The following is a 26,626-nucleotide window of genomic DNA, read 5'->3' on the forward strand; positions in this document are numbered from 1 at the left end:
GTCCAGCCCTTGGCCATTGACCAGCCATTTATTGATCTCCATTCATTCAGGTCTTGAAACAAAGCACTGAAGAATAAAGCCTGTCAGGTACTATCAACACGTGTAGGGTTCAGTCTGGATCCCAGCTTGTGTAAGGTTTTTATTGGGCACCAGTGATAATTTGGTGTGCTCCAGTTCTTGCTTTTTAATTTTCTACTCAAGGGCGAGACTAGGTGCTTTCTTCAGAACATGAGATTCTTTAATTTTAGACACGAGGTCTGGCACCCTTTGTGGCAGCCAGCTGTCTTCTCATTTTCTTAGCAATGCTTTCATTCTTCTGCATTGCAAGCCAGCTCTTCTTCTGTGTGGGATCCTTCTCACCTCAGCCCTTTCCCAGTTACATAAAGGAAAAATGCTAAAAGACTGGTAGCACCAAAATTTGAAAAATAAAATTGTTGAGGCCCTTTCTGACGTGTTGCTACACACCAGATGCCTGCCTATGGATATTTATAAATAAAAGCCCTGCCCATGGAGCAGGCATAGAACTATGGCATTATCTGTAATAAAAAACAGTATGTGGGATAACGGTACAGTTAACAGCAAAGTAACGCATCTTGGGCTTGAATCAATGATCACCAGAGACAGGATGTTGCTTTGTAAATATTTCAGTTGTTACATTGTTTTGTAACCTTCTTCTCTCTCTCATTTTGAAGTTATTTGCAAAAAAACTCTAAAACCCAGTGCCTGTAAGAAGCCTGTGGAGATAACTTGTACAAGCCCTTCCTTGAGGCTGAGTGATGGTGTCAGCTGTAGGAGATGCAGTAAGGGATGCAAGGTGTTCTGCTCAGTTCTTTCCTGAGCTCCAGCTCCTTGGAGACTCATGGTTCCTGTGCTAAGAGCAGGGACATGTTGTTTCAGTATTTATTGGGCAAGACAGATGCCCTCGTTCCTTTGCCATTTCTAGCAGATGAGCTTTCCAGCTGGGAACCTCATTTCCAAATAGTTCTTCAACAAAAATCACATTCCTTGGACTGCTTGTTCTCAAAAAGTGCACCAAGTGACCTTAATGCCTTCTCAGCTGTCCTTTACAGCTGAGAAGTATTTCTGAATGCAAGGTCACCAATTGCAGTGATATTCATTACTATTAAACTTGGCACTTCTACCCAAAGATGATCTTTTGGCTAACATGCAAAGCTGGGACAAAGGAAGTTGTTTTCTTATTTGCCTCTTTTTACTTGTAATTATTTTTTATCTACATCTCGTAGGCTTCCCAGACATGAAGTGGGATTCACAAATTGCACTTGCCTTACCTGGGTATATTAAAGTTTAAAAAGAGAATCCAGCACCTGTCTTCATGGAAATGGAAAATGCTTGAGTTTTTCTGATACCACCCTCACTCTAAGGGCTGACCTGCTGGCTTGCTTCTCACAGATGGAGTGAAATGGAACCTCATTCTGCTTGCAGGCAGCTGTGGTAGTTACCAGCAGCTCTGAGAGCACCCTTGGTCTAGATCCTGCTCCAAGGGGTCAGACAACAAATGTGTCAGAGTAAAATTTTCGTTCTGTTCATTGTTTTCAACACTCTTGGTTGAAATACTACTTCCCCTAGTCAGTGTTGTACCTGGGGACCTGTTGATTGCCAGCAGCAATTAATGCAGTGCAGTGCTAGGGAAGGAATGGAAGTGATTGACTTTCAAATTCAGGGTTTCTGTTTGCAGGCCGCTGCTTTGGGGAAAACCTGTAACAAGGCTTCTGTCTAGAAACTAAGTGTATCTGATGTGAAATACTAAACAGAGAAATAATGTACAGGAAAGCTGACTCTATTCCTTTAAGTGAGCAGAGTTGTACTTCTAAGTCCACTTTAGAATTAGGTTTTGCAAGACAGAGCCTTAGATGCTTAAGAGGGCAATCCTCTCAGCATCCCAGAGAGAACATTGCAGCCTCTAATTAAGACAAGTATTAACTACCTTCTCTCCTTGATGAAACTTGGTAAACTCTGCCCTGACAGACGTGCACACATGGCTTTCTCCCTGGAAATTTGGAAGCTAAGACATGCTTTCTCTATCATCTATATGATTTATTTTTCCCCTGGCTATTCCTCTGGAGTTGCAGCAAGGCACTGAACCAAGTGCAGCTGTCTTTGCGTTGAGCTGTATTTGCATAGAGCTCTATTTGCATGTTGGCTCGTGCTGCTGTATAATATTAATAAGGTATTAAAGGAGAGCAGGGAAGGGGGAGGGGCACGTTAAGATTTCAGTCTTGTCGAAGCAGGGCCATGCAAATACGTTTCCTTTTATCCAGAATTAATGACTAATATGTTAACGGGCCTCAGACTGGGGTTTTGCTTGCTTGGGAAAGATGTCTGCAGCAGGAGGCTGTGTTTCCCCTCTCTGTCTTCCACGCCCTTGGAGACTTGAGTGGGTTTGTCCATTTTGGATGGAAGCTGCAAGACTGCTCAAGCAAGGAAATCTCTCTGTTTACAAGCATGCATGTCTCTGGAAATAAATGCAGCCAGTAGAAAGCCACAGCATGGGAATGGATGAGAGGGGGGAAAGGGGGTGGAGGCTGGAAACAAAGGAAAAAGTGTGGTGGCTATCTTTATAATCAGGGCTTTATTAAGTTACTCTGTTCTGAATATGTGGATGATTACAGGGGGGGCAGAATTCCCATGTGTGGCAAGAGAGGTGCCTTAGCCCCAAGCAGGTTTTGCATTACCTGTCCTTGGGTTTGGTGGGCCAGAAGTTTTCCAAACCTAGCTTTTGTCACTTGTGTAATTGCCTCCTGTGCTGAGTCTGAGTCAGCTTTCCTCAGGGTGCTGTCCAGCTGAACTGGGCTGGCTTATCCCAAAGTCTTGGTATTTTAACTCAGAATGGAAGGATGGGCAAGCTGGGGGTGCAATGCTCCTGTCTCCATGGTCAGTTCATGCTGTGAACATTTTGGTATTAACCTGATATTCCCACAAGTGGCTTGGTGGAACAGTTTGCTCTTGCTGTGGGGATTGTGCCATATTATGGGGGAAGCTCTGTTCTTAATCAGTGCAGAAGCCGTGAGGGGAAAAACAAGTCTGCAACATCACTTGGCAACACAATTATTATAATAGGGTTTGCTTCTTCCTACACTGCCCAACTGAATTATTTTCTCCATATGGTGGAGCTACTCTGTTTTTAACTGGTTCTTCCTGCCCCTTCACCAGATGGCTGTTTTTCTGCAGGACCTCTCAGCTCTTGCACATTGTGCCTGCCTTGCTGAGCTGAGAGCAGGGAGAGGAATTCTGGTGAAAGCAGGCTCAGGACAGGTCCTGCCAGCTCTGCCTGGTCAGGGGGAAGGAATATATCTGGTGCAGGATCGTAGGCATCAGTGAGATGAATATTCAGTGTTACCTAACAGGATAACTCAGAGCAAACATCCTGTTTATATTTGGTGGTGGTGAGATTTTGATGAGATCAGGGAGTTGAAGGAGCTGTAAATGGGCTACACATGGGAGTCTTTCCCTTCTTGGTTTCCAGCTCATTTCAGGCCTGACCTGTAACAGCTCATTGTCGTCCTTGTCTTGGGTGTTAAGCACAGCTTGACTAATACATTGCAATCCTGTCTGTCTTCTTGCTATTTTTGTCTTCCTAGGGCAGGGCACCCTACCTGTAAGCTTCTTGTTGCCTTCTACCTGCCAGGGGATCCTAGTCCTCCCCACAGCACACCTCTGCTGCTTGAGTGCATCCTCGTGTTGCCACAGAGGAGAAAAAAAAATAGAGACATAGAGAAATTCCATCAGGGGGTACAAAGGGTTTAAGAAAGATAAATCACTGCTGTAATTTACATTTCAGGAAAAAATAGCCTGTGTTCTGTCCATGCTGGACATTCTGCAACTGTGTTCAAGGGCCTTCCTCATTTGCTTTTAGTCTGCTTCTCTACAAAAACAAGGTGTGTGTGTGTGATCACACAGCTGCTTTGTTCCCCTTAAGTTTTGAATCTGGTGAACAAGTTCAGCAAATCTGATGCAGGGGGAGAGGTCTCAGTGGTATTGAGTTCTGCATGTTCCATGAAAACAGGCAGCTGGGCAGAGCCCCTGTTGATGGATGGCCCAGAGGAAGGGCTGTGGTGTTGGCTTGCAGGTTAATATTTGGTGTTGGAGAAGTGTCTCTGTACAGGAGCTCAGGCCTGAGACCTCTCTCATTAGAAACAGCAGCAGTCTTTCTCTGGCCTTTTCTTTTTTGATTTTTTTTTCACTTGGTGAGACTTGAAAATAAAAATAACGCTTTTCATCTTCAAAGAGCTTTAGAAACATCAACTAATTAATCCTTCTTCGTCTAGTGTGCTGCTTCAAGGAAAAGTGGGAAAGCAGGGATTTTTCTAAAAGTGAGATAGATCCTCAGAGGACCCATCTCAATTCTGAAGGGTCTGTGGCTGTGCTCCACTCCAAAACATGTGGCTCTGTACCATGTTGTTGATTGTTCTTTGTTTCTGTAACAAATAAGCAAACAATGGAATTCAAAGAAACAACCAAGAAGTGTCCTCAAGTACATATGCCCCAGCTTATGCATAAGCAATCAACCTGAAAGAGCTGTAAATGGGCATAGTCAGGAAGGCAAGAAAATCATTAAATTTCAGATTTTTTGAAATGAGCATACATGAGATAGTAACATTTTCTCATAAATTTTCTTGCAATAAAGGCATTTCCTGTTCTTCTCTTGACGTCCCTGAGGATCTCACAGGTGGTGTCAAAACCAGAAGCTTTAGGGAATCCCCTGGTCACTCTTGAGGGTTCTCTTCCCTCTTAGTCCAACAAACCATAGGTGGGCACAGTGTCAGACCTGACACTCATGTGACAAAGTCAGTGCTGCCTTATGGATTCAGGGGCTGATGGATTCACTGACATTGTCCCTCTCCACGGGAAAAAGGAAGATCATTATAAACCAGGATCTGGCTGGTTTCTTCCAGCCTGACTGGGGAAGTCAGTACAAGGGGAATGGATGGAGGATGTAGGTGGCTTTCACTCTCTTGCATTTAAATGAGCTCTGTGATCCATGTTTTCTGCTGATGGTAATTCTGACTTCTGGTCAGGAGCAACACATGCCTTGTCTGTGTGTGGGATGGGTATCCATGCAAAAAGCCAGTGCTTCTGGTGGGTTTTCCCTTGCTTTCAGCCACCAGCTGAGTCTGGCAGAAGTGCCTGGATCACCCCCAGTCTCAGGGGTGTGTTGTGGAGCACATTTCACACAGTGAGTTAGCTCAAAGGTCAGCAGGTGCCATGCTTTTGGTTTTTCTTGGCAGTGTGACTACACCTCCTTGGTTTTTCTGGATCCTTCCTATTTGTGCCAAGTAATTTGCTGTCAGGATCCTAAGGTGAGCATCTCCAAGCTCAACAGCATCAAAGACACTGCAGAAGCTTTCGATCTAGGTTTCTTTCTCAAGAGAAATTCTGTTTTTAATTTCCTCTTGAGTCTACTCCTACTGGTTTTCCAGGGTGTTTCTTTTTTCATTACCATTCAGTGGGTGTGAACTTCTCTGTGGTCCAAAACAGGACACACATGCAGCTCTGTGTCTGTTGTTGTGCTGGCTTTTGTCATGCTGATCTTTTTGCTTTTGTCAGCAATTTCTTTTCTATTCCACTTTGCATCAACCCTGAGTTCTCTTGTAGAAATGATTACAGTTAGAAAATAATGGTTTTAGAATTGTTAGAACATAAATTATTTGTAGTTTCTGGTGGGACAGGAAAAAAGCAAGAACAGAAAATACTTCAGTCAAGCAGAAGTTTTCCCTATTTTATACATATTTACTATTATTCTACAACTGAAAAATCTGGATCCAGAAATACTGCAGAAGGACGAAGTGGTGATTACAGAATACATGTTCTCAAAGGAAGCTATTTTAGGTTTCCTTAAAGAAAAAAAAAAACAACAAAAACCAACCCTCAGGCTCCCCTGAATCAGGAATGTGATGCTGTACTTTGAGTAGAAACATATCAAGTTCCATGCAAATTTGTTGTCTTCAAATCATTGTCTTGCACTTCCCTTGCCCATCTCTGCGTAACTCTGAATTTGGCTGCTCGTGTTTGTTTGCATAAATATGCAATAAATTAGTCCAGAGTGGCTCTTGAAGCCATGGTTGTGTTTGCTGGACTGGTAGATAAAAAAATACCTTTTTTTTCCTCTTTTTCCTCTTAAACTGAGAGATTCAGATCGGGCATCAGGAAGACACAGTAAACAAGGAGCCTGGCGTTGCTGTTTTTAGACAGGCACTGTTCAGAGTAGGATTGCGCTTGAGGAGGTGCTAAGTATGTTCAGCAATATTGGCATTTTGTTTCGTTTGGATGAAGATCCAAGAGAAATCTGAGCCCTTCATGAATGGAAGCAGTCTTTCCTCATATGCCCCTACATCGCTTCTCCCTCTCACTGGGCAGATGTAAAGAGCTGCATCCCTCCCACCTCCATCCCACCTCAGCTGGATATGGAGCTGGTTGTTTCCCCTCTCTGGTGAAGGAAAAACAGAAAAAACCTTCAGCTCCCTCTCCCTGGCCACGCCACCCTGCGGGGATCACAGAAGTTGTACCACATAATCCTGTCGCTGTTGTAGCATCTTGTGGGGCGGCGACAATGGGCATGAGCAAAATACATAATTAATAAAGCAGCAGTGGTTGGCATTTGCTGCCTGGCGATGGGTGGGATGCGGGGAGAAGCGGCAGGGTAATTATAGATGTGAAAAATGAGGCAGGAACACGGGGTAACCTTTCTAGGGTAGCTGTCCCGGTGATCGATGGGCCTACATTGTTTTCTCGCTAACCTTTTGGTGAACCTCCCCTTAGAACAACAGGGGAAATACAGTTATTCCCTTCCCCATCTTGTTTCTTGGTAAAGCACTTGTGTACCACCTTATTATTGCACCCTAAATATTGCTGTGTGCTGGCAGTAAATCACAGGTGGGCACTGAGCTGCCCCTCAGGCAGGGCCCTTCTGTCCTGCCCCCGTCCAGCTGGAGGCTCCTGCCCGATGTGCTGCAGGCACCAGCTCTGTCACAGCCCCAGATAAACCAAAATGACAGCTTTCCCCAGCTAAAATGGGTGTCAGGGGAGCTGCAGGCATAGAGCTGGGGAAAGGTGCAGTACAAGTAATGAAATGTACACTAAGGTTTTCTGATGGAGGGACAGGGAAGCTCCAAGACATTGGGACAATAAATTCACAAGCTTAGAATTGGATGAAAGTGTCTTTAAAGGGAGGCTTTGGTCCATTTGCATCCCCTGTTTGAGCTCTTACCTATGAAAGCCAAACCTGCTCTGTTTTCAGTAATTTCTAACACAGCTCTCATGTGGTGAGGTTTCGGAGAGCTGCAGTCAAATTTATGAAGCCTGAACTCCTCAGTCAGGAGGAAGAGGGTTTGGTTCAGGCATTTTGGGGGGAAGCATATGATACACACCAGATAAAATTGCAACATGTAAAAAAATGTGAAGAATGCCAGGAAATGTTCTTGAACCCTGCAGTTGACTTAACAGAGAGCTAAATGTTACAGGCAGTCACAATAATTGAGGATAGGAATGTATACATAGGACAGCCCCTTCTTTCAAGAAAGGGTGGATCTTTGCCTTCATGCCCTGGGAAATAGTCTGGATTGTTGTATTTATTTCTCTGGAATAATTACTGAACTTCCTGCCAGCCAAAAGCATTCCTGATATATGGGGATTTCTTTGCCCTTTACAAGGACAGCACCGGCTTATAAATACAGTGAAATTAAAAAATGACATCCGTACTGCAGTGAGATCCAAGGACAAATTAGAAGTTAAAGATAATCAGATGGGAATCAGTTCAGATTCCCCTTGTGTATAGTGAAAAGTGGTTTTTGTAAGATTTTTTTTTCCCCTGCAAGATTTGTCTTTCCAAAATTTCTCTCATAGCCACCTTAGATTTTAACATGCAGAAGATGTTTATGTTTTTTCAGAGGATCGAGATAGCTTTAAGAATTTGTTTTGGCAAGAAAAAAATGAAACAGTAAAAGGAGACATTTGAAGAGTCCTAGAAACAAATATATGACTATGTGTTGACATGTTATGAAGGTGTTGGGAGCGACTCCTTACTTAAAATTGTGTTGAAATTTGCACTTACTATGGATTTAAATTCATCAGCTTCACACTTTAATGATTGAATTTAGGTTCCTGATTTGGTACAGAAATGCATTAGAGAACAATTGAATTTTCTATGTGATGGTTTTAAATAAAGAATGAACTTAACTTTGCAGAAGACTTTGTCTTAAAAGTCTTTCCTCTGAAGAGGTGCTTTTCTTCCCACAAGCATCATGGTTCCTTTGGGACTATTTGCACACCACACTTGCATTGTTGATTGTGTCCTGCTTTTCTGTCTGGCTCCACTGAGATGTGTGACATTAATAAGGTCAGAGTTGTTCTACTGCTACAGCTACAAGGGCCCTCTTCCATCTCTGGACAAAGGAGCAATTACAGCCTTTGGCCCTAAAAAATGGCAGCTGCAGGATCTAGACTCATAGTGGTTGCCCCAGTGCGTCAGATTGTGTTTTGTTCAGGTTTGATTGCAGCTCCTGTCTTAGCAGATGCTGAGCAGCAAGTCCCAGAGCTTTTATTTCCAGGATGATGAGGGATCCCAAATTAGACTGCAAGTTTTTTAGTGCAAGGACTGTTTTCTTCCATTTTTTTTACATCATCTTGTACAGTAGGGCTCTACTTAACACTTCCAGATGTTAGCCCTAATATAAATGTAATAAAAATGAATTAAGTTCAGAGTGGATTTGTGTTTCTGCAGTCTGTGCTGTGCCCTGCTTGCCTGTACAGGGGGCTGTTGTCACCCATTCCACTGGCTGTGCTGACTCAAGTAGGGCTTGAGTTCAAAGTGCCAATTTTCAACCCTCTGCAGCAGGAAAAGGCAACTGGGGCAGCTCTGAGGTGTCCCTGCTGTTCCCTGCCATGCAGATCTCCAAGTGCAGATGAGCAGGCATTCCCAGGCTTTTCCTTCAACTCCTGCCTGGACCAAGCAGGTCCTTAGAGCATAGGCAGGGTGCTGTGACTCACCAGGCTGGACTTAAAAGTGGGCCTTGGATTTCATGCACTGTTCCTAGCATGGCTACTGTCTTGCTGGGTGGTATCTACAGGTCATTTTGACCTAAAATTTGCCTTACCTCAGTAATTCCCATCTGTTTCACAGGACCTTCAAATCCATGTATTATTATTATTACTATTATTGTTGTTGTTCCCTGCTATAATAAGAAGGAGTCGTGGTCTGACAGATACAGCACGCTGTTCACAAGGACCCCGCTTCTTTTCTTGGCTTTGCTGTGCTCTCACTGTATGATCTTGGGCGAACTGCTCGACCAATCTGTTCCCCTGTCACCACACATTGTCTTAGATCATCAATTCTCTGGAGCAGACACAGTCCCTTAGCACGTTTTAGCATCTAGCATTGTGAGGCTCTGGGCTCTGCTGAAATACAAATAGTTGCAGCTAATAATAATAATAATAATATTATTAAATCTGTGTGGCCCTTCAGAGATAAGTGAAGGGCAATGCTCCTTTCTCCAAGGAGCAGGCAGGATAAGTACTTTATTTTTGTCTTTGTTGTCTTCTAATTATAAAAAAAGAAGGCAGCCAGTAGACATGATTAAAAAAAGAAAAAAATAAAAGAAGGCTGCAGTAATTTGATATTTTTAGCCTCAGACCTGCTACTTGTTCTGTGAAGCCAATCTTAGGATCATGGCCTGAGTCTGGTTCGTATCCGTGTTTGCCAGGGATAGAAATCTTCTGGAGCTTTATATTGACAGTTGGCTCAGTATTCAGGCTAATCCTATAAAACCACCATGCAGCTTGGTGCAACTTTCAGTATTTGCTGTGAACAAAAGTGTCAGGAGCGTTGCAGATCAGACACGAGAAGCTGCACTTGGCCAATGCGTGGCAAGGCTCTGGGCTGGGACGATAAGGGCTTGGGATGGAACTGAGCGTGGCAGAATGGCTGGAGAGAGGAGAAGTCAACTTTTGTTTGTTTCTGTGTGCTGTGGGATTTTTTCAATTATTATTTCATTTCCAAAGAAATGCAACAGCAACAACAAAAGGTCTTAAATATTCAGCAGTGGAAACAATAGATTTGAAAAGGAAAACAAAAAGTTGGAGCCAGCTCTGGCATTGGTGGACACTTGGCTCTGAGGGAAGCGAGAACAGCTTGGATTTGCATAAATTGCATACTGCAGGTCAGAAAGCAGAGTCAGAATTATGCTTTCATTGCAGTGGCATGAATGGGAGCACATAATTGGCATTCTTCCCCTCTCGATCAGATGCCTCCTTCAGGGGATTTCTGCACCCAATGCGTTCAGGCTCATCCATTCACTGCCTGGCATGGATAGGGCTTTTGTTTTCAAATTATGATTTTTCTGTTCTCTGATCTCTTCCATAACCTGGGAAAGCCCCAGCCCTCCCCCCCTGCGTGGCCCTTTGTTTGGGAGAACAACCAGAGGTCAGGCTCTGCTCAGTGTGGCTGTTGTTGCATCACCCCCTGTGAGTGTTTTTGTGTTTCTGGCTCAGTGTGGAGCTCTCAACCCCTGGGGGGATGCTCCTGGTGCTCCTTTTTGGGCATCTCCTCTCAAGTTTATGGAGTCCTGCATTTCTGAGTGCAAAGAGGTGAATATGGTTGTGGTCAGTCTAGTGGGGCTTCCTCCAGGGATGTTCAAAGATGCTTGGCTGGGACAAACTTATCGGGCTCTTGGTTGTACCCAGGGCCTGGCTCTCTTTTCTGTTATTTGGTTTATTAGCATTTTTTTGCCTTTTATGATTTCAAGTTCAATCACAGCAAGGACTTGCAGAACACACGAGTGCATTTTTAACCTGAGCTGCAGCCAGGCCCTTGCTAGGATTCAGGCATGCATTTGCTTCAGATGATGCACCTGGTAAATGCTTCCAGCAAGTGCATGTGGTGCTGCTAGAAACTCACAGAATCACTACATCCATCCAGACCCTGGCAGCCACGTGGAAGCCTTGCCAGTGGGATGTCAGGTCCTGGTTAATCCCCCCTGTGTGGTTCCTTCTCAGCTCTGCTCACAAAGGCTTTCCTGTCTCACCCTGGATGCATGGTTGCAGTTTTCTTCTCCACAGAGCCACTTCTGCAGTTTTCTTCTCCACCAGACCAGGTGCCTCGTGCCCCTTTGTTCTGTCCTTTCCTGGGACCATGCCCACCCTGCTGTTGGTCTCAGATCTGCTCAGCAAAAGCAAACAGCAAGTAACAGGTATTGATGACTGAGGCCTGCTTCTTCATTTATTCACAGACAAATGTTTTACCCTGTCAGTGTTAAGAAATCATATTGATTGCAGAGATTTTTGTTTTATTCCTTAGGTCTGTTAGTCAAAAGGGCAATTTCTCCTTTAATGTCTTTCTGCTATGGGTTTGGTTCCACTGTACCTTGTCCAGAAAATATTTTATTTTCAAGGCTCAGGGAAAATGATCTGTATAAAATATAAACTATGGGAATTTTCATTCCCCTCTGGCTTTAGGAGGAGGAGAGCAGCTGGTAGAGAGTGGATGAGAAAGGCTTTATCTGCTATATTTTGGTTACTGCACTTTGAGTGATGGGTTTAATAATTGATAGAGCAATTTAGCAATGATCCATAATCCTGAAAGAAGCCTACGCTCCCCTCCCTTTCTGTCTCCCTCCCTTTCTCCTTCCCTTCGAGACTGACAGGCTGCTCTCAGTGGTTTTGTCTGCAAAATTTCATCCCTTGGTTTCTGTAAACAGCCTGACATGGGAGAGGGGGGAAAAAAAGCAAGTGTTTCTAAATCTTTTGTCTTGTTTCCACAAACAGCTGCACTGCTTTCTCCAGCTCTGAGCTTCAGTCATTTGTTTGCTCACATGCTCTTGCTGAAGGGAGCAGGAGGTTTTCTTTGAGGCCCTAACCTAAATGGAGTGTGTATGTGCAATGTAGATAGGAGAGCAGAGAGGTGCAGAGCCTCCCAGCAGGGACCCCTCCCTCCCTGTTTAAACCCAGGCTTTGTTCATGGCTGAATCCAGCTTGCTTAATCCCAAGAAAGGTGCACAGGGATGGCAAGTGCTTGATATGTAAGTGTGGTTTGCTTGAAAGTCTTGCAGGATTAACCTATGGAAATTGCTTTTTCCTCGTGTGGGTGGTGGCGAGCAGGGGGATCCTATTGGGGTCCCTGATAGGTGTCTTTGTGACTCCCCATTTTTCAAACTGGATGCAGACCCACAGCAGCATAGGGTTGTGCACCCCCTTCACAGGGTGGGGGGCTCCTATGTGGGACATCCACAGTGAGTGTGGGAAGAGAGGAAAAGATAAAGCAGGAAAAGGAGACAGACATAGTGAGCAAGAGAGAAAAGGAGAGAAGGTTATAGGTACTGAGTGTGTGCTGAGGCCGAGGCAGAGTGAGGAGAGGGAGGAGGAGCAGCCTGGCAGAAAGCCAGCTGTAAGCAAAGTCAAGTGAGATGTATTAAATTATGTTTTTCCATATGTATTACATAGATGCCAGATTGACAACAAGTTGTAATTAAGCATGACATAAAGTCAGCTATGCACAGCTGTATTATTCCTTAAAATTACAAGGGGTGAGCTCCCTTGGGGCACAGCAGAGTTCATGGATGCTCCACCATGGGAGGTCTCTAGGAGAGGCTGGCTGAATGCTTGCCAGGAGTGACACAGGCATTGCTGGGATGGCCCAGGAATGTCACCAGTGGGTGACCTCCCTGAGGTTCAGGATAGCCCTCACTGTCTCTGACATCATCCTCTAGAGTATTTTCACCCTTTCCCAGTCAGCACCCTGGTGGAACATGAGCAGTGGCCAGGGGTGGGTAGTCTACTCTGCTTCTATGAGTTATTTGTTATTAAATACCTTTAGCTAGCAATGAGAGAATCACAAGGCTTGGAAGAAATTGTTGTGTAACTTGCTCTCTGTTAAAAGACCCAACTTTGTGCATGTACACTTGATTAAAATACCTGGGGACCTGCACTTGTACCACAGGAAACACTCCCAGCTGTGTAGGATTTCCCCTGTGTGTAGGGGGATCTTGGTGACCTTCCTGTTGAGAAATATATGATTATTGGACCTTACAGAGTTAGAGAAGTTCAGGGGACAGGAGGCCCTGGGAGGTCATTTAGTCCAACCTGATGGTCAAGGTTGAGTCTGCCATGAGATCAAGATCAGGACTTCATCTTGCTGAGTCTCAAAAGCCTCCAAGGTTAGCACAGGGTCCCTCAGGGCAGCCTGTGCTGGTGGTTCACTGATGTGCACAGTGGAGGTGTTTTCCCCATTCCATCCCTAGAGGGATCCTCTCCTGTTTCAATTTGCCTGTCATCTCTGCCTTCTGCTGCCCACCTGAGAGAAGAACCTGGCACCATTTTCTCCATGTGGTAGAGGAGGAGGAGCAGGCTGCTGTCATGGGCACCATGAGGTTGTTCCAGTTCACCCTCCCACTGGGATCCCCATGCCAAGCATGGTGTCCAGATGTGGCTGGAGGTGGGTCACCACACTCCTTGGTTGGCTGGCCCTGTTTCAGGGATGCTGTTGGTCCTGCTGCTGCCAGGGTCTTCCTTTCTAGCCCCACCAAGTTGCTCATGGCTATTCCAGCTGAGCAGCTCCCCACTGTCACCAGGGGCCAGACCTGGCATTTCTCCTGGCTGTATTTCAGAAGGTCCCCATCAGACCATGCCTCCTGCCTCTCCAGGTCCCTCTGGGTGGCAGCCCTGCCCTCACGTGCATGGCCAGGTATCTCCAGTGTGGCATCACCCACAAACTGGGTGGGAATGCACCCTGCCTCCTCCTCAGGTCAGGGATAAAGATGTTAGATGAGATCAGTCTGGGATAAACCTCTGCAGTGCCTCACTGGAGGTTACCAGCCTCCAATTTATATTTATGTCCTGTAACATAAACCATCACTGAAGGCTGAGGGGATCCAGCTTCCAGTTTTTTGAGCTGATTCAGATATTTTTTGAAGTGTTGCGGACTAATCTTGAGGGATGGGCAGGAGCAGTGTGAGCAGTGCGGTGTGGGAGCTCCTTTCTAGTGGAGATGTACAGGTGGCCTGGCAGCCCTGGAAATGGCTCTGGTTACACCCACAGTCCGTACACCCAGGAACCAGGTGTACCTGTGTTTGACCTGTGAGATACAGAGCCTGCTAGGAGCCCTGTAGTGGCACTGTCCTTCCTTATCACTCAAAGCAATAGATATATGTGGGCAAACAGTATTCTGTGGCATTCCTCTGTGGTCCTTTCCCTCCCTCAGGAATAACCCTGTGCCCACTGGCCTCTCTGTGGTTGGAACTTTATGCTGGAATCTGAAAGGTGTAGTGTGCCTGCATATTCTGGGATGAGTCTTGACTACCAGGGCTGTCCCTTGCTCAGGAATGCAGGAGAAATGCAGAAATCCAGCAATGAGGGTGTGCCCAGCATTTCCCTGCTGGGTGACACGAGTGGGGCCCAGAGCTGCTCTCCTGTTCATGGGATGGGGAGTGAGCAAGCAGGAGCTGTTGGTGCTTCTAGGTGTGTTATGCTCTGGCCCTGGTGGCTGTCTTTATCACAGACACAAAAAGTCTGCAGATGCCCAGCCCTGGAGCAGAGGATGGCCTTAGTCTGGGGATCATCCATATTTGATATCTGCATCCCTTCCAGGTGTCTGTGTGAGTGGAGAGGTGGAGGAGTGAGGGAGATAGCAACTGTAATATTTTACTTCCAGAATATGAGCCTGTCTCCTTTTACATCCTTTCATTTAAGAAATTATTTGGAGTCTGAGAAGTACAGAGGAACAAAGAAAACGTTCTCTGTGCATTCCACCTCCATTACCTAAGAGTTAAAGGTACTCTGCATTCTACAGTACATGGCAATAAAAGGTGGACATCTCCACAAAATAAAAGAGTCAAGTGAGCAGGTATGAGAGAGTCCATAAAGATGCCAAAGAAGGGGTTCATCTGAGAGGAGGATAGAGTGCCATCACTTGAATAAAAACCCCTTTGTAAGACACACAAAGGATGCAGTTCCTTGTCCTCACGAGAGGTATCTTGGTGCATGGAGGAAGCCTGAGCTCTGAGTGGGGTGAAGCCCTGGGTGTGCAGCTGGTCAGTGCATCCCTGCTTGGGCACAGGAGCTCAGCTCCTGCCTCTCCCTCTGCCCAGGGCTTCCTGAGTGGAGCTGTGAAAGCTGCTGCTTCCCAGCATTCAGGCTTTAGCGAGTGAGACAGGAGCTGTGTGTTCAGCTCAGAGACATCTTCACTGGAGATCTGTCTGCACTGCCTCCAGCTGCCCCCAGCCTTCTTCTGGGAGCAGGAGCACTCTCTGCTCAAGGTGCCAGCAGGTATCCAGCTTTGAGTTATATTTTGTCTGAGGTTATACTTGTCCATGAAGGACTCAGCTGAGACTATCACACTTGGCCATGAGATCCTACCAAAGGTGGTAAATTATCCCTGAGGAGGGTAGTTTGCAGGGAAGTTTTAAAATTCAGAAAGAGCCCAGCTCTCTGAATCCGAGTCTGTGGAAATGAACTTTTTTTGGCATCTGTTTTTAATGTCCTGTGATGTGTGGGTGAAAAAGCCAGCAAGCTAGACGGGTAATTAATTTTCCTGACAGAAACACCAGACAATGAAATTACCCTGCCACAAAGCAGGGTTGCTAAAGTAAATACTCCGCCAGCAGCAGGCCTGAGAGCAGGACGGGGTCGTGTATGAGGTGCAAGCAAATGATGAGGTGGCACTGCTGCCTCTGGGGACCTGCAGGTGCTGCCAGCACGGGGACCCTGCTGCCCAGGGCACCAGCACCAGAGCTCTGTGGTGTACACAGGCACATTAAACTGGGCTCCAAAGGATGGGGACTGACTGGACTCACTGCTGAGCCGAGGAGCAGGTCACCCTTTGCTGTCCAGGCAGGTAATTTGGTTGGAAATGGGTAGGGATGTGGAAATAGGGATGGGATGGCTGCTTTTGTACTAGAGATAGAGGCTCTTGGCAGGGCTCTTCAGGCTTTCCCAGGCTGGTGGCAAGTGGTTTCTAAAGCTTTGGTCTGTGCTGGTGGGATTTGTGTGAGCTGTAGAACAGGTTGTGCCTGTGCATGCAGAAGGGGAGTGCATTTTGTTGGAAGACATCGAGGTAGCAGCTCATGGGAGAGGAAGGACAGGAGGGCAAAGTTTTCTGTTTTCCTTCTGTGTGCCTTGTACTGGAGGCAGGAGTTGCTGTGCCAGGAGTGTTGCAGATGCACAGCCAAGAAATGGGTGGAAAGCAGGAGCTGGGGATGTTCCTGCATGCATTGAGGTGTCTGGCAGCTGGCTCCTCTGTGTGCCGTCAGACAGGATCCCTCACCACAATCGAAAGGTTTGGTGGATCTGTGTTAAAAAACCTGTATTGTTGGTACAGAAGATACTTCTCTGTGCAGTCATGGAGGGATCTGCTGAAGATTTCAGTGCTGTTTGGGAGGATTTGCTGCCACGTGAGTTGTCCTTCCCATTTATGATTGCAATACTCGAATGTGCACATTTTCATAGAGCATTTTCCCTTGTTACACAGTGCTAGCAGCTGCAGAATGCAGAAATCCCACACAAGAACTGTTTAAGACTTGGAAACTGTTTTCTTTCCCTTTGGAAAAGAAAATTACACCTTTTTTTGCTGAGCTCAATCTGAGTGCTTTTAAGAAAACAAGGGTCAGTTGTGGACTGCATGTGCATTTTAGGACCAGAGTTATTTAATGTACTCATAATCTGTAAAAAGTGCTGGACCAGTAGTGAAATGTTCAAGCATGCAGACATCACATACTGTCTTAGGTTAGGTTGCAGAAAAGAGCAAGGAGCACTTAAAGGACTTGATCTAGATTACAGAAAACATTATGCTAGATGAGTGCAGTACCGAAAGGCAGTAAACATTGGAAGAGAAAAAATGAACTATTTCTGCATAATTCTATGTCCTAAATTAACTGCAGCTTCTCTGGAGAAAGGACTGTGTGTCTCAGAGGATCTCCCAGATAAAACATCTGCTGAAATGCCTCGTGTCACTCCAAAAGCAAACAAAATATTAAGCTTAGGGAAGACTGGAACGGGAAAGCATTCTGCAAATAGTGTAAAATAAGTCTGGGGAATATCCTGGTTAACTCTTTCTAGGTCTGTTCAGCCTGTTTCCAGCAGTCATGTCAGGAAGAGGAGTTGCAGGGTCAGGCAGTAGAAAGGGATTGAAACATCCATGAGATGGTACCCTGGGAAGGCAGAAGCTGCTGCAGGCATGGGAAAGAAAGGCAAAGATATAAAAGCAGCTTGTGGTAAAGGACAGGTGATTCAATCATTTCCATCTTCACCTCTAAACCAATCTATGTGAACACAAAGTGAGAGGTGACAAATTTAAACCTGATGAAGGAAAATCAAGCTCTAAACAGCTGAGCTTAGATGCTATTGAAAGCAGAAGGGTGCCTGTGGAACTCTGTGCCATAACATGTGATGGAAGTAAAGATCTCACCTTGTCTTAAAAAACTGACATGCTTATGTTAAGAAAGAGAGGAGTTGTATGTTAGATACCATGTGCAGAAGGATGTATGCATCCATAACTGAGAATAAAGAACAATATCCATCACAGTGGAGACTCCAAGGTATTCTGTCAGTGGACAAGTTATTTCATTACAGAGCTCATAGCATCCTGCCCCAAAATGGTTGGTATTGGCCATTTCAGGCAGTCAGAGCACTGCTCCTGGTGACTGCAACTCCATCTTTCCCATAGCAAACAGGAGGTATCTGCTGGCTGAAAATCTGGATTCCTGTGTGGTATCCATTACCTGTTGTTCTTGAGGTGTCTTAGTGACTGTTTAATTAAGTTAACAAGACTTTTTTTTTTGCCTTAGGGCCACTCCCTCTCCATAGAAAAATCACAATGATTAGATGAAGGCTGGGAGAAAACCCCAGCAAGTGGTGGCTGTGGTGTGTGTAAGGCAGCATATGACCTAGATGTAGCCCTTTCCCACAGGCATTCTCACCATTGTTAGAATTCATGGAATGAGTGATGCTCTGTTTAGTTGCACTCTTTGTGTTTAAATAATGTGGACATAGATTTGTTCTTTCCTCCCCAGTAGCGAAGATGGAAAACTTCTTCTGTGTGTAAAAAACAAATTCTCTCCTTACTACTCCAGAAAGTGGGACTTTAAGGTAAACCCACTTGACAGCCAAAGACTCAGGAGAAAAAAAAAAAAAAAAGATTTTGGAACCTCAAATTCTAGGTCATCCCTTCTTGCAGGGGTCTGGAGGTGTTGGCAGCCTAAGTGTGGGGAGAGAGGAGGGGAGGTGTGTGCTGCATATGACAGCAGTGCAAGTAGTTTTTTATGCACAGGGAGTTTTCCACACAAAATCACGTTGGGAATATCCCTACAGTCCACCCCTCCACTTGAGTTAGTGGGAGGGATCTGAAGTTGAGGCGATTTGTGGCTGAGCTCTCATTAGTGACCAGGGACATTTCCCTCACAATGTGGAAGGCAGGCAGGGAGAGGCAGATGGCTTTGAATGCAGGATTTACATAGTAATGAGATTCAGGTCACCATAGCTGTCTTTTTCTCTCTGCATTTTGTCTAGGTGTCGGGTAGTGTGTAGGGATGACAGGGTTGACGGAATAGGGAGGAAAGGAGGAAAATTAACCCTTTGTTCATGAGGAGAAATTGCTGTTAGAATAAAAAGTTTGTCACTGTGGGCTAAAGAGGAGTGTAGGGTATGACAGTGATAAGCACAGATGAAGCTAGAGGGGGTAAAGACTTCTTAAGTTTCTGACTTGTTTTTTGTGGGGATGGCACAAAGAATTCTAACTTTAAAATCCCACAATTTCCTGTAATTTTTACGTTCGGCGTTGCTGGTTTAAGAAGAGGTAGTTTGGGACTTTTATCATTACAAGTCTCCCAAAACTTGGGAGAGTTTGTGGACTGAAGGCAAGGCATGGATTCTTGCTATAGAGTCTTTGCTTGTTTGGAAGAAAATTACCATTTTGCTTGGTTTCTTGGCTAAAGACTCGTCTTGACATGACTATGTAATGGTGTGATTAAAACATAATATTTTCCACTGCAATTGGTAATCCTTAGTATGATCTCACTAGTGTCAGATCTTATCCTGATGACAAATGGGGAACTGGGAACCATGGGTCCTATTTCGAGCTTTGCTTGGTGGCACTTGATTCGCTCAATAGCCAACTCCAGGCATTTCCAAAATATGCATAAGGGCCTGAGAAATCCCAAGGCTGTATTTAAAATTATGAAAATTTTAAATCAGTGTGTTTATTTTATCTGTCTTCTAGTTTTTCTTTCTTTATAGTTAGAGGAGTATGGGTGAGTAAGTTATTCTTCCTGCTGTATGTGCCATGACACCAGAAGCTGGGGCTTTAGAAGCATTGCAAGAACGGGAGAGAAGCTTTAGGAGATCCTTGTATAAATAGGAACTGTGTCATATAACTGCATGGGGACATCTAGGCAGAGGTGGGATAAGTAAGGAAGGCGTTTGTGTGATAAGGTTTTTAGTATGTGGAAAATATTTTCGGTTCTTTCACACAGAAGTTTTTGAAACGCAGAACGTTTGGGGCACATAGGCCAGGATTCATTTAATCTCACCTTGGCCACTGGAACTGAGCAAGTTCATGTAACCTTATCCCTACAGACCTTTCCAGCATCAGTGGAGAAGGATTCCAACCACCCCAAGGCAGTGGGACAGATTGCCCCTGGAAGGGGAGGGAGCAGAGGTGCTTTGGTAGCATCTCCTGGAGCCAGAGAGCTGCTCCATTTTAGCTGTTTGGGCTGAAAGGGAAAAGAAAATCTAATCAGGTGCCTGGGACAGACTGGGAAAGGAAGGCTTCTTGGCTACTTCCTCCTGAGGAAAAGGCTCAGGTCTAATAGATCTAATTAAATTATTTCTTTGTTTTATTGTTACAGCTATTTGTTTAAAAAGTCAGTAATCCTTTTATACCAGTCCTGTAATGATTATTTAATGTCTGGCTGTTTGTGAGCCCACGGAGCTGTGTGAACAGAGGATGCTTCACTGCAGGGGATCTGCACAGTTCTCCACAGGCCAGCGAGCTGGCCCTGAGAGCCTCGAGTGGGGGCCTTGACTGGGTGCCTTCATATTCCCACTTGCTGGATGAAAGCAGGGGTAGTTCCCTCCTTTACAAAGTGCTGCCAGATGTAAGGCTGTCTCTTGGCTCTATATGGCCACAGTACTCCTCTGTAACGCTAAATATTCACCGACTGATGTTTGGTTAGCAGGCACTGTGCCAGTGACCAGTGAGTCCCTCAGCTCTGTCACAGCAGTGACACTTGTTGGTGGCAGCTCTGTGAGTGTCACAGTGGGCACCAGCTGCCCAAAGCCAGCTGAGCAGCTCTGCCCCACCTTGCTGATGTTTTCTGACCTCTTTCTTTGCAGAGCCCCCGAAATCATCCTCGGTTTACCCTTTTGTGAAGCAATCGATATGTGGTCATTGGGATGTGTCATTGCAGAGCTGTTCTTGGGTTGGCCCTTGTACCCAGGAGCTTCAGAGTACGATCAGGTGGGTGTGGATATTGCCCTTGGTGCTGGTAAGTGCACACATCTTTTTCCCTTCTCTTATAAGAGTAAGCAGATGCCAACTTTTTCACTTTGGCTAATGATGGATCTGTATTTCTTGCTCTCCCAAGTCAACATTGTCATTATGCACCTGGGTATTTGTTCCAGGTAACCAGTGTGCAGCTTGGTATGCTGGCTTTTAAGACCTGGCTGCTTGAGTGAAATCTCAATCAAGAGTCAATGCTGCCATTGACTGGAGAGCTCTGTGCATGTCCCTCCTCACTGGGCAGAGCAGGCACCCGTTCTCTGCTGTAACAGCAAGTGCAGCATAAAGCCTTATTTGTTAGAAGAAACTGCATGAACTCAGCTGCATTTCATAACCCCTTTTATGAGAGTGCATATTAAAAGCAATGACAAGAAGGAGAATGTTGGCATTGATGTAGGTTTCCAGTTAATATAAGCTGTCGTTCCTTTTCTCCCTATAGGCTTTCATGCCCTTTTTGTAGTCCTAAAACCGATAATGCAGCGGCAGCTAGAGCCAGGGCTGTAGAATGCTTTGCATTCCCACAGTATTCAGGCTGATCTTAGCTGTCTGAAAATGCAGCCTGAAAAGAGTCTTTTTTCTTTTAGGAAATAATTTTTTTTAAAAAGGGAAGAAAAAAAAACGCAGGAAAATAAATAAGTTTTTCACATACTGAAATGTTTTCTTGACTTTTCTTTTGAAACCAGTATTTTTTTTATCAGAGCTCCAAAGGTAAAATTTGGCAGGGGAAATAACTTGCAGCAAAGAGCAGGGCTATTAGTGACTCTAAAGGAAATCAAATGTAGCTGAGAAGTTTACAAGCATTTGAAAATCGCATACCAAGCATGAAAAGTAGATTTCTTTCTCTTCCCCATTGCACCCCAAAAGCCATAAAACACACAGCTGGAAAAGAAATCACCATACCTTACTGGCCAGCTTAACTGCCCAGCACAAAGCTTCCTCTGGTAAAGTGTGACGAGGGCTCCTGGGGGGCTGGGGAAGGGATAGGGGCTGATCCTGGCTGGGATTGGAAGTATCCAGGCACTGGCCTGCAGGCAGGATCCAGGTGCCTCTGAGGTGTGTGAGCTCTGATGGACCCAAGGAGCTGCAGAGCTGAGCAAGCCATGCACAGTGAACCAGGCCCTGAGTGCTTGGAAGTGATTGAAAGTACGGCTGCTCTTTATGCTTTTATGCCTTCACGGATTTAATGTTTTTATCCTTCTCTGTTTCTTCTCTCAAAAACACTTTCCATTCTTGCCTAGCATTTTTGAGAGTAGGTGACTGGTTTTAGTAGCTTTGCAGAGTTTGCAGCAATTTTGCAGAATGAAGCCATGCAGGAGACAGGAGGTGCCAAAGTTAAGGCTTTGTGTGGCACCTCAGGCATGTGTGACATTAGTCTTTAATTGTGTAATCACAGACTCTTTCTCCTTTATAAATAAATAAAAGTTTGAGATTCTGAAAAAAGAACTAGAGTATCTTTTAGCTGTGTGGGTGCCAATGAGGTCATGCTTGTGGATGCATCCCAAATAACGTCATGTAGTCAGTAGAGACAAGTACTTTCCATACCATCAGTTGGTTTGAGTGTATGTTTCACCTTAGTTCAAAGGCAGTCACTTCATAATCCTCTGTTTGGAACTTCAGGCTGCTCCTAGGACAGGCTGTGTGCTCAGGTGGAAGAAAAACAGCAGAAGTTAGAGAGCCAATATCAAATTGCTGAAATGACATCCTGGAGAGGGTGCACAGTGTTGAGACATCCCATTGAAATCATTGTGTGGGTCCTTCTCTTTGAACTTTATAAATTTAGGAACTTTCTTCTTTTCATCCTTAGGACTTGTGGGAGTGCACTCTAAGTGTGAGTTTCCAGTGATGTATGTGATAAATGAAGGGAATTCCATTCAGAAATTTTCTTCCTCTCATTCCTTGCACTGAGTTTTATGGCATGAAGTTTCTCTACATGCTACATTTTTTTTGTCTGTTCTCTTGGTTCAAATGCCTCCTGAACTCCTTCAAGGAAGACCTCCAGAGACCTTCACAGGATGAACAGTAACCTCTCATCCTTCTCTTGCAGATTCGCTACATTTCACAGACGCAGGGCTTACCAGCAGAGTACTTGTTAAGTGCAGGGACAAAGACCACGAGGTTTTTCAACAGGGATACAGACTCACCGTATCCCTTGTGGAGGCTGAAGGTAGGAAGACATTCCCTTGTTTCTTTTACCTTGCAGTTGTTGGTAGGAAGTGAGGAGACACTCAGGTCACCTCAGAGCCTGAGTTTCTGCTTTTTGCAGTGCAGCACAGACATGGGGTGGGTATTGCCCAAGGTAAAACTGCCATCCCCAAAATTTGGAGAAAATAATACACCTGCTTGGCAATGTAGGAAATTTAAGTCCAGAGTTGACCCTCTAAGTAGTCAATGATTTGGTGTGTAGTTGGCAGACTTTGCTCTAATATCTAACTCATTGTGAGGGGGGGAAAAAGGCAAGCATTTTAATTCTTCAGTCAAAACCTCCAGTAAAGCAGGTGAGCCCTGAGTGTCCTGTGCCAGGGTGTTTGGCTCCATGCTGTCCCTAAGGAGAGAGGCCAGTATGCTTCTGGCTGGGATGGCATGCTGTACCTCAATGCCAGGATGGATGAAAGAGACCCACCATAGTTGGGAGGACCCTCAGAAGTGAAACAGAAGAGATAAATCACCTTGTGACATAAAAGATGTCACATAACCGTGGTGGAGATGGTGTAAATGGTGTCTGCTCAAGCAAGATGGTCCCTGATGAGGACAGGATGAGGCACATGTGGGAAGTGGCACATAATCTGCAGCTGGTTGCAGGGCAGTGTTGGTCAATGCCTGTGTCCTGTTTTGAGCAGACGCCAGATGATCATGAGGCAGAGACGGGGATTAAGTCAAAGGAAGCAAGAAAGTATATTTTCAACTGTTTGGATGATATGGCACAGGTAAGAGCATTGGTGAGTAGCCATGCAGCAAGACTGTTTGCATGCTTTCCAGCAATACTAACAAAAGGGAATTATGGAAGTTCTCTGTGTATCCTATGCTGGGGCCAGCTCCTGAAAAATACCAGGATTATGCCTACCAAATTCGCTATTATGTGCTGCTTTGTAGGAATGACTGCACACAGGGGTATGTGTGCTGTAGTAAAGCAGCCTTGGAAAGTGGCTAAGGCACGTCTCTGAGTGTGGAAATCCTGCATTTTCTCTTGTCTCTCCACTGCTCTTCTGTATGACCACTGTCAGGTCACTTGCTTTCTCTGTGCTTTAATATTCCCATTTGTTAAAGGGTGACAGTGGAAATACCATGGCCACAGAAGAGTGTGCTGGCTGGGGGAAGAATGGGAGGTACTAATTCCCTATGTCAGTTCCATGTTGTTGTGAGAGCTAATCCCAGCATAGCCACTCCTGTGACAGGAGTTTTTGCTGACAAACCAGTGTGCAAAACTGGCCCAACACCAGTGCCAAACTGGAGTTTTTGCTAGTAAGGTCTAGACATTGTAGCAAGTAAAACATGTGAGCATGTAGGAATGGAGGACTGGAATCTGAGGAGACCGGATAATTAGTGAAATAATATAACAAGTCTTTATTTCCTGGCACCTGATACATGAATGGGACATTTCTCATAAACCTACTGACAATTTTTATGTGTTTTATATATTTTTTTGCTCATAGGACACATAGATAAGTATCTGATGGCACAGTATATGATAAACACTGTGATTATCAGAGCTTGCCTGCTACCACATGGAAGCTGTTCATCCTCAGTGGAGGGTGACTAAGTGTTTCATTAGCCACTGACCCAGGCGAGCTGAACACTTAGGAGTCAGTCTGGAGCTGTGACATGCACCAGCCAGATGAGCGGCCACCACGGAGCCTGGCGTGGTGTAGGAGCATCGGGGGGTAGGATGGTCGGGATGGACAGAGACGAGAGATCTCTGCAACCAGGTTGTGGAAATTGTGGTTTATTGCAGAGGGCCTGGGTGCAGGGCCCTGCTTGGAGCTGCCAGCTACAGCTCAGAGCAGGCCCCAGAGAAGAGAGGGGGAGAGAGGTTGAGAGGGAAAGAGAGTAAGAGAGTAAAAGGGGTAAGAGCGCAAAGTTCCCGTTACAATACAATAAATCTTCTGTGTTGAATATTCTGATTCTCCCTAACCAATCTAGTACAATATACAAATCCTATAGCATTTACATACAGCCTATGAGAATCACTACATTACCATACTGTGTTACATTTTAAACCCTAAAAACTACTCTTTGGACCCCTTCTGCCAAGCTAGTAGGGTCTGCCCTGACCCTTGGGCCTGTCTGCAAGCAGAGGGTGTTGTTTCATCAAAAGGGGATTACCTTCAGTCCACCACACCATTGTTTTCCAGTTGTTCAGTAACTAAGGTGTCTCAAAGCTTGCTCTCACTTCAATCTTGCTTATAGTTTCTGTATTCTCAAAATCTTTTGCCAGACAATCATATTTATAAGGCTTTCCTGTTTCAGTCTTTCCCAACAGCGTGGCTCTTCAGCAGCCACTCCTTTGGACAGGGAGCTGGCAGGTCGTGTGCTCCAAGGAGGAGTGAGCACTGTTTGCTGCAGACCTGACCATGTGCACTTCCCCTTCAGCACTCACTCCTGTCCCTTCTCCTCTAGGTGAACATGACGACGGATTTGGAGGGCAGCGATATGTTGGTGGAGAAGGCAGACCGGCGGGAGTTCATAGATCTGCTGAAGAAGATGCTGACGATAGATGCGGATAAGAGGATAACCCCCATCGAAACTCTGAGCCACCCCTTTGTCACCATGACACACTTGCTCGACTTCCCTCACAGCACACAGTACGTGGCTTTTGTTCCCCTTGGGTTTTGAAAAGGAGAGCTGGTTGTGGTGGAGACCAAGTGTATCTGAGGGGTTTTTAAGATGTTTAATTCCTAAGTTTTAATCTTTTCCTGCTTAGAAGCAAAAGATGATTGCCAACTCAAGGTTGCAGGAATTGTGTTGTAGGTGCTTGGCATTTAAAACGCTGCAGTGTGTGCTACATTAATTATGTAAATATTCAGTAATTACATATTTTTGCATTAAAATGCAGGAGAAATTATGCAATTAGTGCTGAAAGTATCAGTCTATTTCAAAGTAATATAGTCCTGATTGTTACTGGAGTAATCAACCTTATCTGCAGTGGGGAGCCGACCCTTCCCATCGTGCCAGGAGTCAGCTTGGGGCTGTTTGCTTTTTAAGGGAAGAGCTGATCTGCAGCAGGCTGTTTCACAGGCATAAGCACCAGGATGAGGAGTTCAAATTTCAGCTTGGTTGTTGTCCACCTGTGTCACCTTAAATACCACGTTCTGACCTCATCTGACACATGTAGAATGAGGACGGGCTCCACTGCCTGATGGAGATGAGAAGTCACATCTTCAAGCCTCACTGCCCTTCTCTTGAGGCTGCATCACAGAGCACAGCAGCCTGAAATGCAGGGTACCTGTCCCCAGCCCACTGCCCATGTCCAGTTCACACAGGGACAGGCTTCTCAGGTGTAAGTGGAGAAGGCAGACACATAGTGGGAGTTTTACAAAGCATTCAGGACACTTAGCTTTGAACATCCTGCTTTACAGCACTTAGCAGATCCAGGTGCTTTCACAGGCTGTCCCTTCCCCTTGACAGGAGAACAATTATTGGCACAGTGCTGTACTTTCATTGGGTGCTATTTGCATGAGTGTTTTAAAGGCTGTCAGGAGCTCAGGTGCAAAATTAAAGGAGGCTGCTTGAAGAGCTGCAGAGCAACAGGTAACTGTGTCAGCTCCCCTGCCTGTATGGGTGGCTGCAGTATTTTGAGTTTGTTTAAGGTAGCTTTCCCCCTTTATAAGGAGCTGTAGCTGCCTTTTTGTTACATTTATCACAAGATAAGAGCATCTGCTTACCAGAAGGTAGTGGGTGCACGATCTGTGTAGACCCAGACTTAGCCTGCACAGCCATCTTTGTGCATTGTTACCTATAAATAGGTAGTAAGTGACAAATGAAAACAAGATGGGGCATGATTGTGTTAAACAGGAAAAAAGTTAAGTTTCATATAAAAAAAATTCATGAATAAAATATGACAGCAAAAATATTGAGTGAGCATCATAGACAAAAACCTTTTAATTTGCAACAGTCCTTCTGACTGTGCAAGAG

General features: G+C 45.2%; 1 protein-coding gene across 2 annotated transcripts in view; it reads left to right on the forward strand.

The window, feature by feature from the left end:
- Positions 1-26,626, forward strand: part of HIPK2 (homeodomain interacting protein kinase 2) — a 138,177-nt gene that overhangs the window by 71,567 nt on the left and 39,984 nt on the right. For both annotated transcript variants that reach the window (XM_064737365.1, XM_064737371.1), the window contains exons 3-6: positions 20,332-20,455; positions 22,542-22,661; positions 23,335-23,421; positions 25,112-25,296. In XM_064737365.1, coding sequence (XP_064593435.1) covers positions 20,332-20,455; positions 22,542-22,661; positions 23,335-23,421; positions 25,112-25,296 — 516 coding nt within the window. The remainder of the gene's footprint in view (positions 1-20,331; positions 20,456-22,541; positions 22,662-23,334; positions 23,422-25,111; positions 25,297-26,626) is intronic.

Source organism: Zonotrichia leucophrys, chromosome 1A, assembly GCF_028769735.1.
Source record: "Zonotrichia leucophrys gambelii isolate GWCS_2022_RI chromosome 1A, RI_Zleu_2.0, whole genome shotgun sequence".
Classification (NCBI taxonomy): Eukaryota; Metazoa; Chordata; class Aves; order Passeriformes; family Passerellidae; genus Zonotrichia; species Zonotrichia leucophrys.